The 17,763-nt window shown below is 45.0% G+C and overlaps 1 protein-coding gene across 1 annotated transcript; it reads right to left on the bottom strand.

Moving 5' to 3' along the window:
• Positions 1 to 794: 794 nt before the first annotated feature.
• LOC308418834 (killer cell lectin-like receptor subfamily B member 1A) lies at positions 795 to 9,233 on the bottom strand (the record flags this gene model as incomplete). Its single annotated transcript, XM_080914396.1, has 6 exons — positions 795 to 1,063; positions 4,478 to 4,605; positions 6,947 to 7,062; positions 7,359 to 7,513; positions 7,985 to 8,059; positions 9,131 to 9,233. 6 exons carry the CDS (start codon positions 9,231 to 9,233, stop codon positions 795 to 797), a joined length of 846 nt encoding a protein of 281 aa, XP_080770522.1.
• Positions 9,234 to 17,763: the final 8,530 nt, after the last annotated feature.

The raw sequence follows: 17,763 nt of genomic DNA, 5'->3' as shown, positions 1-17,763 counted from the left end.
GTGAGTGTGGTTTGTGTGTGTGTGTGTGTGCATGTATGTGTGTGTGCAGTGTTCACAGAGGCCAGCAGAGTGTCAGATCGACTGGAGTTAGAGTTACAGGAAGCTGAACCACTCTACAGAGCAGTTGGGACTGTTTACCACTGAGCCAACTCCTGGGCTGGGTTTTATGTCTTTGTATAGAGGATCAAAATTTCAATGAAAATATCAAATGTCTGGATCTCTGTTATTTTTACCAGAGGAGCCAGCTGTTTGGGGCCAATTATGTCTCCTGCTTCTGAGTCTCCTGCCTTGGTCAGTAATGGCAGTGAAAGAGTTAAAATTTCAAGTTGGCCCCACTGAACCTGCTTTGAGGACAAGTATGCTTCAAGGCTGAAAACAAAATAACTTGTTTAAAGAAATGATCCAAACCCAGACCGGCTAGACTCGATAAGGTCTGGGCTGGCCTTGCAGTCCTGAGAAAAACTAGTATGAAGGTCAGTGTGCCCCCAAAACAGAGTTGTCTAGAGTTGAATCATATCCAAAAGCAGACAGAGAGTGCCAATTTGAATAAACCAATAAAATTATTATGTGCTTGTTGCTAACTGCCTATATAATTTTCCCTATAAATATGCACCCCTAATTGAGTTCAGGGTCCTTACCTCTGTCTCCTGCATGAGATATGTATCGGCCCGGAGCTCCATCGTTAAACTACCTCGTGCTTTTGCAGCAGGAAGGTCTCTCGCATTTCATTGGGTAACCCCGTGTCCTGAGACTCGAGTGGGGGTCCCCGAAAGGGGCTCCTACATTGTAGGGGCTCATCCTGGATACAAGGGGTCCCCAGAAACTCGAAGACACCCCTTGGAGGTACAGTAGTGTGAGTCTGGTATGTTTGTGTGTGTGCGGCCGCTGAGTCTGGTTCTTGGTTTCTGGAATTCTGGCAGCTGCCGCTGAGGGCCGTAAGGACCCAGCGGCTGCAGAGGGAGATGTTCTAAGGCCCGCAGGCTGCATCCCTGGAAGACATTCCAAGGGTGACCCTGGAGGAAGTGCCCAGGGTAAGGGACAGTCAGGAGAGTCTGGCTGTTGTCTGGCAGAACAAGGGAGACAGGGTGCTCTTTCTGTCAGAAAGGGAGTGGAAATGGTACTCCACCCTGTCAGAGGTAGCGTTTGGCTGGTTGAATAGGTCTCGACGCGAACAAGTGTGTTTGGAAGTGCTAGTGTCTTTTGTTTTTGTCACTGTGTTGTCTCTGTTCCTAGTTTTACTATGGGACAAACTGTGTCGACCCCTTTGTCTCTGACCAAGGACCATTGGACAGACGTTAGGGCAAGAGGACGGAATTTATCAGTGATAGTAAGAAAAAGCCTTGGCTAACTTTCTGCTCCTCGAGTGGCCTGCCTTTGAAGTAGGCTGGCCACCCGAGGGAACCTATTGATCTACCCACCTTCAGCTCAGGCCCTGGGGACTAGAGAGGGAGGTCCCTCAACAGGAACACAGAGCCGGTGGTGGGTGGGGAGCCACTACTTCTGAGGGGCCAGCCGACTCAACTGTGACACTTCCCCTCAGGGTTGTTGAGGCTCCCCCAGCTGACCAGAATGATTTACAGCTCCTACAGTATTGGCCTTTTTCTTCCTCTGACCTTTATAATTAGAAAGTTAATCACCCCTCCTTTTCAGAAGACCCCTACCAGCAGCTCCTACCAGGGAGGCTGGATAAAGTAACAGATGAAGAATGAAGAGGCCACAATGGTGGGGGAGATTTTGAACTAGCAAGATTGAAATGTTACATATTCCTTTCTGGAAAGGGAGACAGACTGGCCTTCTAAGGAAAATTGCACTGTGTACTAAGCCACCATCACCTTGCTCAGGGCTCCTTCCAGGATCCTGTTGCCTTACGCTACCCTTCCGAAGTTGCAGCTGTGAATTTTGCATTCAGGAAATTAGAAAACACCCGGACCTTCTTCTTTTGCCTTGACGGAACCTGCCATTGTTATTTTTCTAAGTGGCCATGCTGTCAAATTGCCTCCTAAACGTATGTATGTTTATACCCCTAGACTTGCTCTCTGCCTTGGTCAAGAGAAGCCTCTTTGTGTAGTGAACAGCCCCCGACAGAGAGATGCATAGCTGATTAAGATGCTGAGGATAAGGGACTGGGTACCAGCCCTAAATGGGCACCTGTATTAACCCCCGCTCCCGGGGCTCGGAGAACACTGCAGATGAGGAGGTAGGAAGAATCTGAGGGCCAGAAGTGTCTTTCAGAAATGACATAGCCACTGAATTCCTCTCAGCAGCTGGGGTTATTTACACAAGACCAGCCCGAACTCAGCACGGTAGGGAGATGATCCTCACCCTTACAGAGGGGCCGGCCACAGTGACCCAAGGACAAAGAATCATTGTTTTTGTGGATGTGGTCATTGGTAGGGTTCTCAGGCACCAGTGGACACATACTGATTTTAAAGTGACTTTGAACCACCTTCTCTAAAGACCGCAGGTTCCCTACCCTTGAGTCTGGGGTGCTCTTTTGACTTGATTTACCTAAGAGAATGTGAGGAGGGTGAGTTCTAAGTTGGCACCTATGCAGTGACCGCATACACCCGGCAGAGAACTGGAGTTGCACGAGTGTGTCAGTCACATGGTCCCTGAGCTCTCGTCCCACATGAGGTGGAGCTCAGCCGGGTCTCAACCAGTCAGGGTTCTGTAGATGTGTGGGTCTGCGGAGACTGGGCCAGCGGTACCACCCAGCTCATCTCATCTTAAGAACAAAGCCACTGGATGCTGAGATGACGTCATGTAGCAAAAGTTAAGGGACATAGCGTCAGAGGACAGCTGCATTTGTACTTCATGCCACTACAGTTTTGTAGTTCAGGTAATTTTGTTAACTACACTTCAAATGATCTTGAGTCGCTTGCTACAGATTTCTTTGCTCTGATGACGATAACTACACATTTTGGAGGTGTTGGTTGGTTGGTTTGTTTTCATTATTCATTTGGGCTATTTTTGTCTGTGTTTAACTGGTAACTGCCACAAACCCTAACTTAGGAAAACGTTACTAGTTCAAAGGCAGCTAACCAGGCCGTGAGCAGTGTAAACAAACCACACTTGTCATCTGTCCCCGTTAGTCGTGAGATGTGTAGTTGTCATGTTGGATAGTTTTATGTCATGCACACAGAGGCTTGGGGGACCCTCCATGAAGGAAATGATTCCATTAGACCTGGCTTGTTTCTAATAATATGAATGTTTATTTGTGCTAGGCATGAGCCGGTAAATCAGAGATAGTCTTAACAGATTGGCTTTGGGACACAGTTTGCCTTGTTGAGCATGTACCCCAAACCAGTCTAGACAGACCCATTTCTCATCATTCCCAGATACATTAATAACACAGTCTATCAGAGACTGCCCATGTTTGATGGTCCTTAGGGGATGAAAGACTTTTTCCATGGTTTAAGGTAGGCTTAAAGTGCAGCTCCATGGATCTGGTGGTCTTGAGGTGTATGTGGTGGTCTTGGGGTATGTGTGGTGGTTTTGGGTGCTAACAGTTTGCTAGGTCAAGCTCTAGAGAGGGTGTGTGTACATAGGCTGCCAAGGGCACCACCAAAGGAGAGGTGTGTGTGTGTGTGTGTGTGTGTGTGTGTGTGTGTGTGTGTGTGTGACTCAAATGAAGCAGCACCCAAGTTACTAAATTGTACCCTGGGCTTGCCTGCCTTGGTTGTAGACATCTTCCCACCAGCTAACTGCCAAGAGCAATGTTGTTGTTATTTCTGACTAACATATTCTGTGGTCCAGTGAATTAGTTACTTTTCTGTCGTTATGATAAAACACAATGACCAAGGCGACCCATAGAAGAAAGAGGTTAATTTGGCTTTTTGTTCCATGGGGTCAGAGTCCTTAATGGCAGGAAGAAGGCAGAAAGTATCGCACCTGAAGCAGAAAACCAAGAGCTCGTGTCTTTGAACCGAAAGCATGAAGCGGGGCAAACTACAGGTCAGTGAGGTTTTTGCTCTCAAAGGCTTCCCCCAGTGACATTCCTCCAGCAAGGCTACACTTCCTAAACCTTCCCAAACAGTACCACCAACTGGGAACCAACACACCACACCCAGGCTGGCCTTGAACTCTTGATTCTCCTGGCTCAGCCTTCCCAGTGCCCTTAACTCAAACATGAGGCGCCAGTCCCTGAATTAAGAGCATTTTAATGATTTTTGCAAATGGTTTTCTTGTGGTTGTTTGGCAGATGAGGTCAGACACAGACAGTGGAGGTCACAGACTCCAGGATCAGAGTCCAGTACCCCTCAGCTGCCAGGGCTTCTTTCCAAGAGCCCCTCACATAGAGTGACACTTCAACATCTCTGTCTCCTTTACAGAACAAAGGAACTGGACACGGGCATCTGTAAGACTCACGGTGCTGTGTCTCCGCTGCACCGGGAGGCAGGCAGCACAGACAGGTGAGGTGCAGAGCTGGTGTGAATGGAAAGTAATCCAGATGCGATTCACAGTCAGGAGTCATTACATGTGGTTTCCCGTTTTAGTTCCTGTTGGCAGATCCAGAAGTTGTCTGAATCACAGCTCTCAGAAACCACTCTGTCCCTTGAGATGGCGGCACAGCTGGCCTTTTTAGAGTCACCAGTGATTTCTAATCTGAGGAGAAAGAGAATAGCCACCCTTAGTGTTTAGGATTTCCTATAATTATCTCGTCTGCCATTGGTTTCCTGTGGACTTTAGAGGAGAGAGGAGAATGTACAGCCACTGAGTACAATGAATACAAGCAGCATGCTGTAAACATTGAAGACAGAGCTCATAGGAACCTCTAAAAGCTGCTGTTTCTTCATTGGCAAAGAATCCTTCCAGGAAGAATCTTGCATGAAACAGAGAAGGCTCAGGGAGAGATAATCAGTCTCCTCATTCTACTGCATTGATTCTAACACACCATGTGAAAGCTTCCTGTGGTTGCTCTTCAGTTTCATATACAGGGTCAGGGGCTGGAGAGATGGCTCAGTGTCTGAGAGCACCGGCTGCTCTAGGACAGGATCTGAGTTCAGTTCCCAGAACCCACAGGATGCTCAGTGTCTGGAACTCCAGTCCCAAGGGATCTGATACCCTCTTCTGGCTTCTGTGGACACCAGGCATTGATTTGTGTGGCATGCACATATATGTGCATGTGAACACACATATACATAAAACAAAATGAATACATCTCTAAAAATAGAGGAATAGCAAGCAGAGAAGCATTACACACACACACACACACACACACACACACACACACACGTACACATGCATGTGGTTTAACTAGAGAGATGAGTTCTAGACTCACTGATAGATTTTAAAAGAAGGTGGCACATGACAGTGTGTGGGGCTCTCTCCAGGGTGTCCTTTCTTTGTTTAGTTCTTCATGGGGTCCTTGACCGTGAGAGACAATCTGAGGTCATCCTGGTGGTCCACATGCTAGTCCAGCCATGATTCTCCATCTTCCACCCCTCAGAATCTTTCCTCAGCTCTCAGGATTACTTCCTTCATGCTGATCTGTTTAAGTCAATGACTTCTTTCAAAATTCCTTTTAAGGCTTCCCAGGTCTTCTCCTTCTAGACTGCTGAGGAGCTCTCTGACATTCCTAATTAATTTCCCAAACAATCCTGTTGGAAAAACTGTTTCTCCCTATTGTTACCTGAAAGCCAGGGACAGAAGGCTCAAACAACAGTGCACTTCCTTGACTGATGCCCTCCTGACTGAACATGGCGGCCTCCAGGTTTACCAATGGCTTCTGTCTAATCAGTGTCATATTGTCCTGAGCTTTCTATGTACACTTCACTTCCCCACTGTACGCCAACGTGGTATGTTTAATAATTTCTATACTTCACACGTTGTCATTACATGTTAAGTCAGCCTAAATATGTTTCAGCATTTTACATTCCAATCCCATGTGTTCTGGGTAATAAGTGTATTTTCCATATAAATTTGTGTGATTTGCTTAAATTTACTCAAGCAAGATTATTAGAGCAATCTTGTGTGTCACTCCTGCAAACCTCACTGAAAGCACTGTATAGACCTTTGACTGAATCCTACATACATTGCTCATGAAATGAATGAATATTCTGCTCTTGTTATACAACCATGAACCTTGCTAAAATGTGTATCTTAACTCTGAAGTTAAGCTCTCTCATTGCATTCATGGTTACCATGACAACTCACACAGGAAGAAAATGAGGCCCCTTGAACTGTGAAACAAAGATGCTTTTCCACTCTGTTTATCTGTGAGATTTTGTTACAACAATGAAAGCTGATTTAATTAAGCCTGTTTCTGTCACAGCCTCTCAAATAATTGTCTTTTTCATAATTCAGCTGTAATGCAACCTGTGACTTTGTGGCCATTTCTCTCAGCTGTGGAAGCTCCAGGCTAACACCTTCTCCTCCTTCCACACTCACTCTTCCTCTGCTGGTTGGGACTGAGAAACTACATGAGACCATATGGGATATTTGAACCACAGAATGAACAGTGCCATTTAAGGAATTCTTTGAAACATACATAAAGTGTAAGGGGGGGGAGAAAAAAGTTCTATGTGCCTATAGACGCTAGGTAGGAATTTTAAAAACACACATTTGAGGAATGCCCAGGAGTGCCCCATCCACTCAGAGAAGGGGGAGGGGGAAAGAATTGTGGAAGAGGCTGACCTGGGGGAGGGCAGTGAATGGGATATAAAGTGAATAAGTAAAAATAAATAAATTAATAAATGCATGTTCTTTCTAAAGGAATTAGTCTAGTCCCCAGCCTTAGAACATCATTGTATACATACATACATACATACATACATACATACATACATACATACATACATATGACCTTATAAAAGGCTGGTATCATTTCATACATGAAAATTTTTACCTTTGGAATCCTATTTTCAGACTGTTCGTGTATCAGTGTTAGGGCCCTACAGTGTTCTGACCAGAAATAAATATTCACATTAGCTCCTCTGGTACTCACACATTGGAATTTAAAGTCGAATCATTTGTCCACTTCCAGTTCTTGTCTGGCCATGTGTAACTTAATCCAATCCAAAATGAATGATCTTTTTCCTTGATTGAGTTCAGAAGAAATCTCTACAACCAAAACAGAGCAGCGGACTTAACCCTGAGTCTGTATTGGTGACTCATATTCTACCAGCCTCCTGAAACCTAGTTCAAGGGTCACATGTACTGTCCTGAGTTCCCAACACAGTTGACTCTTCCTTTGTGAAATCTGTGCCCCATACTTATAATTCAAGGGCATTCACATTACACAGGCAGCTATTGGCTCACGTGTCCAATCAGTCTCTCAGACTGTGAGCTTCCGTACTGTAGAGTCTCCACTTCCTTTGAAGAATGTGCTCATGCCTCTAATTCATTGAACAACTTACCAGTTCCTCTTGGTCCTGAATGAGCAGCAAAGTGGCTCCTTTTCCTTCACAGTCAGCTAGACCTTCCTTCCAAGTGTCGGCAGCTTGAGAAACATGAAAGCATTTGTCTTGGTGTAAAATCCAGTCCTTGGAACATGTCAACTTAGCTGGACTGTCTGGAGAGAGAGGAAGACATGGTGTATGTCTACCCTGTTCTTGCTGAACCACAGCTGGTTACACACAGTAGTTGCTTTACTAACACACACTTTTATTAACATGTGCAGGAATAAGATTGCTGTTATGACATATCAAAGAAATAAAAATAACAAGGAATAAACTTTTTCTATTAATTTACTTTAGACAAAGTTAACTGTTCGACACAGTGTTTTCTTAAGTTAATGATCAATATGCTAGCATCCTGAGGCAGTATTACCAAGGGGTTAAGATCACATGCTTCAAGTTTCAAAGATGTTACCAGCTTTACTAACTACCAATCACAGGACCCTCAACAAGTTTCTATGCAGGAATTTCCTCTATGGGGATATATTGTCTTCACAGTTGGCTGTTGTAAGCCTTGGCTGATGTAACCCCTGGCAAATAGGAAACGTCAGCTATTATTCTTGAAAAATACAAGGCATAAAAATTACCTCTTGTTTTGTTCAGGTTCTTTTGAATAAACACACAGGATTTTTCTATGGATGGTTTTTGTATTAAGACTCGAACTAGTAAATGAGAAAACACACAGAGAGGATTAATGCTGAAATGAATGGTAGAGCACGTGTGTTCCATTTCTCACTCCAGGAAACCAAGTTATTTCAACAAACCGAACATCTGGACTGAGAATAAAAGATTAGGAAACTAGGCTGAGGCATAAGTTGGGAGACACAATATATAGATGAAGAAGTAAAACACAGAACATATGGGTTTGCACCTCAGTTTAGTCACACATTATCCACTGGCCTTACAGAGACTCTTGACTTACCCACTGACTCCTCATCTTCAGAATGAGTATTAGCACATTCTCCATAATAGACAGCTCGCTGCTACTGAGTTTAGTAGACACGTAATAAACAGACACTTGAGTCTTTTAGTTTCCTTTGTTGTGTTTTTGTCATGATAATGATTTATTTTCTTTTAGGTTCAGGGTGCATGTAGTGTTGTGTGTACATTACAGGCACCTGGAGTCAGCTCAGAACACACTCAGACACCAAATTCTCAGCACAAAGGACACTTATTATCCTGGAGGGATTGCAAGTGGGGTTGCCTCTGAATCAGGCAAAGACAGCAGCAGGTGATTTTGCAAGAGTGGGTTTTAAGGAGAAAAGGGGAAAGTTTGTGCTCGGGTCAGTTGGGAAGTCCTGATTGACAGGTTAGTCAAGGTAGCCAAATAATGGATTTTGATTACTGAACCTTCATACTTTGATAGCTGGTCCCCAGTGACTAGCCTCAGGAATGAATCCGGCATAAGGAAGTGTCTGAATAAGAGAATAGACCTTGAGGGCTTTAGCAAGAGAGAGGAACGAGGAAAGGACAAAATCTGCTGACGCCATCTTTGCTGTGCTTGGGCCTCTTAGAGAGCCCTTCATGTGTAATAGCCCCTAATGGGTCTCAGAAGGATTTGGAAACATGAAAGAAATGTGAAATTTCTCACTGGGAATGGGATACTGTTCTGTACCTACTCATGTCATTGTCCTGCCCCCAGACTCCAGGGTTCCAAATCATGTGAAGAGACACAGATATTTATAACAGAAGCAGAGGAAGAATTCTGAAGCACAAGTTCTAGCCTCACTTACCTAAAACACTCATGCCAATCACGGTCAGGACAAGAAGGATCAGCGCAGCACAGCTGAGCTTCAGAGCCAACCTGTGTGAACGTGGGCACCGACAGGCATCCATCTGTGAAGTTAAAAACCTTGGAACTCACTTAAGTCAGCTGAGGACAGTGGAATAACAGTTAAACGTGTTTTCAACTAACAAGGACAATTGGATTCAAGCAGAGAGTCAGCTTCGGATATAAGCCTTTGTCGGTCATCTTAAAGCAGGATTCCATGAGATGAATTCTCCACTGGGTTCAACTGGTTGCTCTGATACAGCAGGACTGAAAGAGTAATGCTTAGGTACCTATTGTCCATACATGAGTGTCGGCTGAATCAAACTTGATAGATGTGAAGATGGGTTGGCAGCCGCTGAGCGCTGTCAAAAAATAAATGGTGCCTTCTGTTTCAGAAAGGGGGTCAAAGCATCTCTATGGAGCCTCTTCTTTCAGTCAAGAGACATGTTGATGCTCAATTTTGTGCTAATTGTGACTTTCAGTGATAATGACATATGACTATTCCTGGTTGTGGGATCTGCTTCACTGCTGTCTACAGTGACCTCCATTTTGGATCAAAGGTGTTGCATCCAAGGAGAAGCATCTCATGAGTTCAGATGGTATTTTCAGTACCTCAGCTGTGTTATTCCCTTATTGGCTGAGTTCCAAACACCCTAATGGTTACATGAACTGAAACTGGCTAGTACCAGACTCTATGTACACTGCTACACACACACACTCACACACACTCACACACACACACACTCACACTCACACACACACACATGCACGCACACACACACAGACAGACACACACTCACATGCAGACACACACACACACACACACACACACACACACACACACAGCACATGTTATATAATGTGGCTATAGCTTTCAGTGTTCTTTCCTTAAATTGAGTACATTAACTGAGTGCTTTCATAATTCCTTCTGGTTGGGCTCTGTTGTGTTTCTGAGCTAGGGTTGCCCCTTAGTCCAGGCTGACCTCTGACTCTCTGTGTGGCTGAAGATGGCCTTGAGCTCCTGATTCTCCTGCCTCCACTTCTCAAGTGGTGGGATTATAGGTGTGCTGCACCCACAACATGTAGAGAATAATAGATTCTGAAGAACTCGGCCCCAAATGGCACATCCGCTTCCCATCCCATCCCCAACCAAGCCTCCACCATCATCACAGAAGAGGGGGCAGAATGACTGCAAAGGCAGAAATGGTCCAGAACTGCAATGAATCACTGTCTTCTAGACACAGCAGAGCAGCTGTACACATGAACTCATGTGGTAGCCTGCAGAAGCCCAAGTCAGACAGAAGCCCAGCATGCTACGGGGGAGTTGGGCATGGAGTTCCAACCTCAGCTGGGGACGCATTGACAGTTGATGGCTGCCAGGGGTGGAGAGTCAGTTTCTTCAAGGATACAGTCCCTAAGAGGCCACCTGTGCTCCAGGACATGACCCTAAGCCCGTGCACACACTGGCAGTGCTGAGGAGACTCAGCGGGAAAACAAAACCCCAGCCTTTAGCTTTTAAGTCCCCTCTCCACATTTGCAGCCATAAACGGGGAAAACACAGTTGCCTGCGCCTGTCACGCACAACTGACCCGTCAAATCCTCCCTCTAGTTATCAAAGCGTTCCACTTTCCCCAGATCCTATGTAAAGTTTATGAAGCCGTTTTGGTGGCTTTTTTTCCTTAGGACTTTTTCCCTGATTAGTTTCTGTCAAGCAGCCTTACTGCTGTGGTTCATCTCCCTGACATATAGAAAGGTTAGATTTCAACACTGCAGTTTTATATAAGGAAGCCCAGTTATGACACAGAACCGTGTAGCGTACCATGACCACTGTAGACATACTTTCTCTCTTCACCCATCCCTAAGCCATGGAACCCTTCATATACACCGTCTCTCCATCTTCCACATTTCTAGCCTCCCTTTCCTTGTAGATGTAAAATATCTTTTCTCCAGGGCCTGTGAGTAAAGCCAACAGGAGTGGCTTCCCGAGTGTCACTCTGACTAAGATGGAACCGATGGGCTTCTTATTAATCCAAAGTTATGGCGGTCTACACTCTTCAGCGCTGACAGACGGCTGCTCATCTTCAAAGCAATAGCTTAAAACTGTAAGAAAAACCATAACTCTGGAAGATATTCCAATGCTAACAGAAAAAACAAAGCCACTGACCTGGGGGAAGAGACGGGGGTGATACACACTGAGCCCCCGGAGTCCTGGATGGCTTTAAACTGAGGTGGACCCTTGCTGTGTCCATTGCACATGGAGCTGCGACACTGAACTGGTGAGCAGGGACAAACTTGAAGGTCTTTTCGGTGAAATGAACAAAAGGAAGTCCTCTGTGAATGCTCTGCTCTGTACCCACCCAGTCCTGTCTCTGAGTTTTCTCCGTAGTTACCGACCCTGCTGTCTGTCCTGCTCACCCAGCTCACACACTACTATCCTTTTTCTTTTTCTGTATTCTTCTCTCATACAGAACACCCTGACCACAGCCTCCCTCCCTGCTGTCTTTCCTACCAGTTCCACCCCCACCTCTCCTATCCCCCAGTGTAGATTGCCCTACAGCTGTATTTTAATGCTAATTCACTTTCCCTAGAAGGGCTGCCAAGTCACTTCACCTGTGCCTTCCCATTTTAATTAGTAAAACAGAGGAGAGAGAGAGAGAGAGAGAGAGAGAGAGAGAGAGAGAGAGAGAGAGAGAGAGAGAGCGCGCAGGTGATTAGGCAGGGTAAAGAAGAGAGGGTCAGAGGTCAGAGGACAGGAGAGGACCAAAAGAGGGTTCCAAGATGGACCACGGGAAGGACGAATTAGTTCCAGATAGGCCTTATTGGCGTTAAGTAGCTATGAACATTTAAAGATTTTTATAGGTCCAATATCTCATATAGAAGGGCGGTTTGTATCTTTGTTTGATGTAATCTTACTGTGTAGAGGGTTTGTGGATTGAGAGTTTGATATATAAACTTGTATGAAAAGCTATTGGGCATTAGAGTTGTGCTTGGGTTGAGATTTTGGGGAAAAGAAACACCCCGGGATAGAGGCAGTAAACAGGCAGAGTAAACCGTCAAGGGAAGAGAGTCATGCAGACGGAGTGAGACTGTGGGGGCGGCTTGGACCAAGTGACAGAGTCTGTGCACGCAGCTCCGTACCAGAAGCTGACCCTCAGAGTGAGAGCGTGGGGCCGACATAGAGATAAGCCAATTCATGTTTTAATATTTACTGCAACACCCCAGATCCACTGTTCCTTTGTTTCCCTTCAGAAATGAGTAGTGATATCAACAGAACACAGGATAGCAAGGTGAGGTAAGACTAGGCACAAACCCTCCTATCAAGGCAGGATAAGACAGCCCAGCAGGAGGGAAAGGCTCCCATGAGCAGGCAAAAGAGTCAGAGACACCCCAACGCCAACAGTTAGGAATTCCAGAACACCCACCTAACAGCCATAACATATGCAGAGGGCGGAGCGCAGACCCATGCGGGCGTCATGATCGCTGCTTTAGTCTCTGGGAGCGTCTATGAGCCCTGCTTAGTTGATTCTGTGGGCCACGTTCTCCTGGTGTCCTCTGTGCCTCTGGTTCCCATAATCCTTCTTCCCCAGCTTCTGTGAAGTTCCTGAGCTCTGCCTAATGTTTGGCCGTGAGTCTCTGTGTCTGCTCCTATCATACATCATTGTCTTAAGAAAAGAAGGTGTAACATGTGGTTTCCTTTTGTTCTGATTCCTGTGTCCATCTGCTGTGAGTTATTCTCTCAGGATGAATGAATCTCAAGATGAATGAAATGTAATGTTCTTCCTCTATTTAAATTTAAATGACTGCCTTTTCAAAATTACCACCAATCAAGATAGAACATATTATGCTATGTTGTAAAAATAAATAGTAATATGTGAAAATCCACGGTTATACATGACATGAGTTGAGGCTCTAAGATCCTCCTGAAACATCCTCGCTGAGAAGGAAGCTGTGCACTGTGGAAATGTCATGAATGAGGGAAGAATTCATGATTGACACGTCAGGAAAAGCACTGAGGGCAGAGCCACACACACTCGCTGCTCTGCCTTGTCCTGAAGGTGCAGGTGGATGTAATGTCATTAACCCGAGTGAAAGGACTCTGTCTGTCAAACTTAGGGAGGGGAGGACTTGGCTCTATGGGATGTGCTCACCATACAAGGGTCTTCAGGCCTAGACCCTTAGAGCAAGGACCACAGATGCCACGTCAGACAATATACATTACAGGTGAAGAAGAAAAGCAAAGGTTTCCCAAAGTCACCTTCTGTGGTCAGAGTGGAACTGCACCAGGCGCTCATCATGACTTGGCTTTGCAGCAGTCAGCTGGCTGTGACTTGCAGGAGACAGGGGGTGCACACTCACAGCACAGAGCTCACACTCATCCCCCAAGAGCACTGAAGGAGGAAGCAAGGGGAAGTGTATATGAGGGTCTCACAGCTCACTGAAGACTCAGTGGAACCTCCTCAGCCGTCTCTGATGACAGTAATTTACTCAGTACCAGTTGAACACAGGTTCCTGAGCATGGTCCATCTAATTTGAGGCAAACACTCCATCATCGAACTATGTTCCTGAACCTTCATGCTTTGCCTGGACTGAAGATTTTCGCAATTACACAATATTTTCCACCTTGAGTCGTTATATTTTAAGTCAAATATAAAGAATTTATGAAAATATTCTCAAATTGCAGTATGCAAAACTTTCAGCACATATGAGGGCCTCAAGCCTTAGTGTATAAGGAACACACCCAAATGTTTATTGGTGATGCCTGTCTCTGCCTGTCCCCTCCCTTGCCAAGATCCAGGAGCTTTAGGTGGTGAGTGTGTGAATAAACTTCCAATATTTACGTGGCTTATGACCACCTATTAACCTGGTAACTGTGGGGATGTGTTAGAAAGGGCAGGAGGAGGCTCATGCTCTTAGTAGAAGATTCAGATGGTGCTTTGGGGACAAGGAGGTTTAACTAAGTTCTGAAGGTGTCTGTGGCTTCCAAGAATCTACAGTGGCCCTGTGAAAAGTCACAGTTCTGAGGTGTGATGCTTCCTTTCACAGGTATGGCCAAGGTGTGAAGTGACCACAAGTGCCAAGAGCCTCATGATTCTGGGAACAGCACGCAGCAGCTGAGGTCCTTTTGCATGATACAGAGCCCAGAGAACAGCGTTGAATAACTTCATGATTATTTACACAGCAAAAATCCCATAATAATTTCTGTACCTATAGAAATAAAATGCTCTGAGAGTCATACCTGGGCAATTTATCTAGCCGTCTTACTTGGGCTGTGGATGGGAGGGAATGTTGCCAATTTTGTTGAAGATCTCCTGTCTCAGTCTGTAGCCCAAGAAGGCAGCTTCAGCCACCCATCCTGGAGAAGCCAATAGTGTGTGTATGGGGCAGGGGATCAGAAAAGGGAGCCGACTTCAATGCAGCAACAATGGGAAGAAGAACACAGAGATTAGGGCCCCTGACCCTGCCAAATCACAGTTTTGGAGCCCACAGAACATAAAGGAAACTGTGTTCCAAGTGTAGTTTCCAGGCACAGTCTAGGGAGCAGGAGACATGAGGACTTGCGGAGGGTCTTTATTTCTACCGGGGCTGATTAGTGAAGAGTTCTTTTGGGTGAAGAGCATTTGCAAAGCCTGGAACAGTTGACTTGGTTTGCAAATGCTTAAGCCATTTCAAGAACTGGGCATAGTGGTGCATGCCTTTGATCCCAGCACTCTACAAGCAGAGGCAGGTGGATCTCTGTGAGTTCAAGACCAGCCTTGTTTACAGAGTGAGTTCCAGAACAGTCAGGGATATGTGAAGGGACCTTGTCTTAAGAAAAAACAACAAACTAAAAATAAACCAATAAAATAACAAAGGGAGAAAATATTGTACACAAACCCAAAGAAACAGAGAAAGATGGCCCCATGGAGACAGTGCTTCATAGACTAAGGAGTCACAGATGTGTGCATTGCTTGACAGAGTTTAAAAACAAATGTCTTAAACTCACTCAATGAGCTAACAGGACCCCAGAGAAGCACTAATGGGAGACAGGAAATGATGGATGGACAACATTATCTGAGATTATAAATAGAAGCAACAGGAAGACAAAAGGCGTTTGGTCATCTCAGTGAATGCAGAAGGGAAGCAGCATTTGACAGGATCACGTACCACTCATGCTGAGGTGTTTATCAAATCAGGGGAAAGCCCATCTGTGAAGAACAATGGCTCCTTGGGAAGAGGCTCCTCCATCCATATCTGATGATCTGAGTACAATTGACAGGACACGTTTGATGGAGAGGGATGGCTTCCACAGCTGTCCTCTGTGCTCTGACCTCCACAAGCACACTAAGGGACTCATGTGTCATGCTGGCACACACAAACACAATAAGTCAGTCAGTGAATCAATCAATCAGTCACTCAGTCGGTCAATCAATCAATCAGTCAATGTATTAAAACATTTTCAAATCTAAAACCCAGTGGCTAACGTCATGCTCAGTTAGTTGACTGAAAACATTTTCTCTAAACCTGGAGGGTCTGCCCTCCCCACTTCTTTCATGATGACATGAGTATCGAAGTGAACACGTGACAAACTCGCTGTGTTTGTTCTGAGCTTCTCATCTGCACCGCAGAGCAGATGTGGAGAACTTACTGTATTGATTTCCTAGGATTTACATACAGAGCACCACAGTCTGGGCAACTTAAACAACAGGAATTTAAATCTCAGAGTCCTGAAAGCCACAGTCTACAATCAGAGTGTTCTCAAAGTTGATTCCATCTGAGGCCTCCCTCATGGTCTCAAAGTACTCTTCCTGTTTCTCTGAGTGACCCTCCCCTGTATCTGTGCCCTAATCTTTCTGTTATCAGTCATGGCAGATTAGGGTTTAACTTAACAGCTCCAGTTTATCTAAGAAACCAAGGCTCTGTCTCCAATAAAGTTCTATTCTGGGGCATCCAGGTTTAGAACTCAACATATGAATGGGAAGGCACAGTTAATGACATATTTGTGAATTCAAATAAATCCAATGATAGAATTTATGTACAAGTGATTTTTAATTGTTCACATTCTACAACATTTGTCTATTTAATGTGTGTGCGTGTGTGTGTGTGTGTGTGTGTGTATGTGTGTGTGTGTATGTGTGTGTGTGTATGTGTGTGTGTGTATGTGTGTGTGTGTGTGTATGTGTGTGTGTATGTGTGTGTGTGTGTATGTGTGTGTGTGTATGTGTGTGTGTGTGTATGTGTGTGTGTGTGTGTGCGTACTATGGCTTATAAACTCGTGAGAGTTGGTCCTCCATCCACCCTATGAGTTTTACTAATCAACCTCAGGTCATCAGGTGTGGCTGGTGCTGTCACCCTCTGAGCCAACACTATCTGTAAACGATTCTGCGTGTGTGATTGAACGTCATAGGTGAATGAATGGTTACTGATATACACAGGACACATAGCAAAGCCTCGTGACTAGCATCAGACATTGAAGACAAACTCTTCTGAACAGGAAGACCTCATCCCGGCATCTATCATAGATGACACCAGTGCTCAGAAAACGTTCCAGTCATGATGAAACAAACTCTGGCTAAAAGCCTTCGACAGTCAAGGTTCAGAATTTCCCACTGCAAGCAAGAGCAGGCCAGTTGTCTTTGTGCACAGAAAATACCAACCACAAAGGTCTCTGAAGAAGAAGTAATTATGGTCACTTTAACCACTGGTGTACTAACAGGCCTTTGTGTGGACATTGATGGTGTTTATTCCTGTAACAAGTCGTTCTATAATTCTGTTATCAAAAACAAAGATTATAGATGGGAGAAAGATGGGGGCACAGCCCTAGAATTCACTCTTCAAGTCTCCCTATTAAGGCTTAGGTAAAAGGCCTTGGTAACAATTACTTGGCTAGGTTGCTATTATAAGGAAACTTTCTCATGTTTCTGCTGAAACTTTTGAATGCCAAGATTGATTACATATGTTGGCCAATTATGATAAAAGTCAATAAAAATGCTTTGCATAGTTACTTACAACAAGCTTCAACCTGAACCAACCACTGAACAGCACTTCCTATACCTGTGTATAAGCTTTTATGGTAAGAGTTGCCCTTGGGATAGACCCCGACATAGAGAGACACCTGCACCAATATAAAAAATTATTTGGAATAAGATTCCCGTTTTGAGTAGTGATCTGGTAAAGTTGAAGTGCCCAAGACCTCACTGGGAACTGACAATCTACTTGGCAGAGAGGGACATGTACGTGGGTAATTGACATCCTGGTTGGCAAGTTAAGACATTAATGTTAAATAAGTCCCATCCTGGTAGACAAGTTAGGACACGAATTTTAGATAAGGCAAGTCCCCAGCCACAGTTGAGTACCCACCAAAGGGGGCAGGATAAATGTACAACAAAGACATGTTCCTTAGAAAGCCCCCTGATTGGTGAAATAACGCAGATATCTGTGGATTTTGGGGCTTAAACACCGTGTAGGATCTTAACTCAGGGTCACCGCTCCGTTCCTGAATCTGGACCATGGCCGTCATTGACCAGTCCTGGGCAGATGCTCAGTAACTATCCTTGTCTGACTGAGATCAGTGTCCTTGTGGTTTGTGAGGCGATTCCTAGACCCCAACATCTCATT

This window comes from Micromys minutus (assembly GCF_963924665.1).
Source record: "Micromys minutus genome assembly, chromosome: 3".
Lineage (NCBI taxonomy): Eukaryota > Metazoa > Chordata > Mammalia > Rodentia > Muridae > Micromys > Micromys minutus.
Note: the sequence above shows the minus strand (reverse complement) of the source record. Positions and strands in the feature narration are given on the sequence as shown.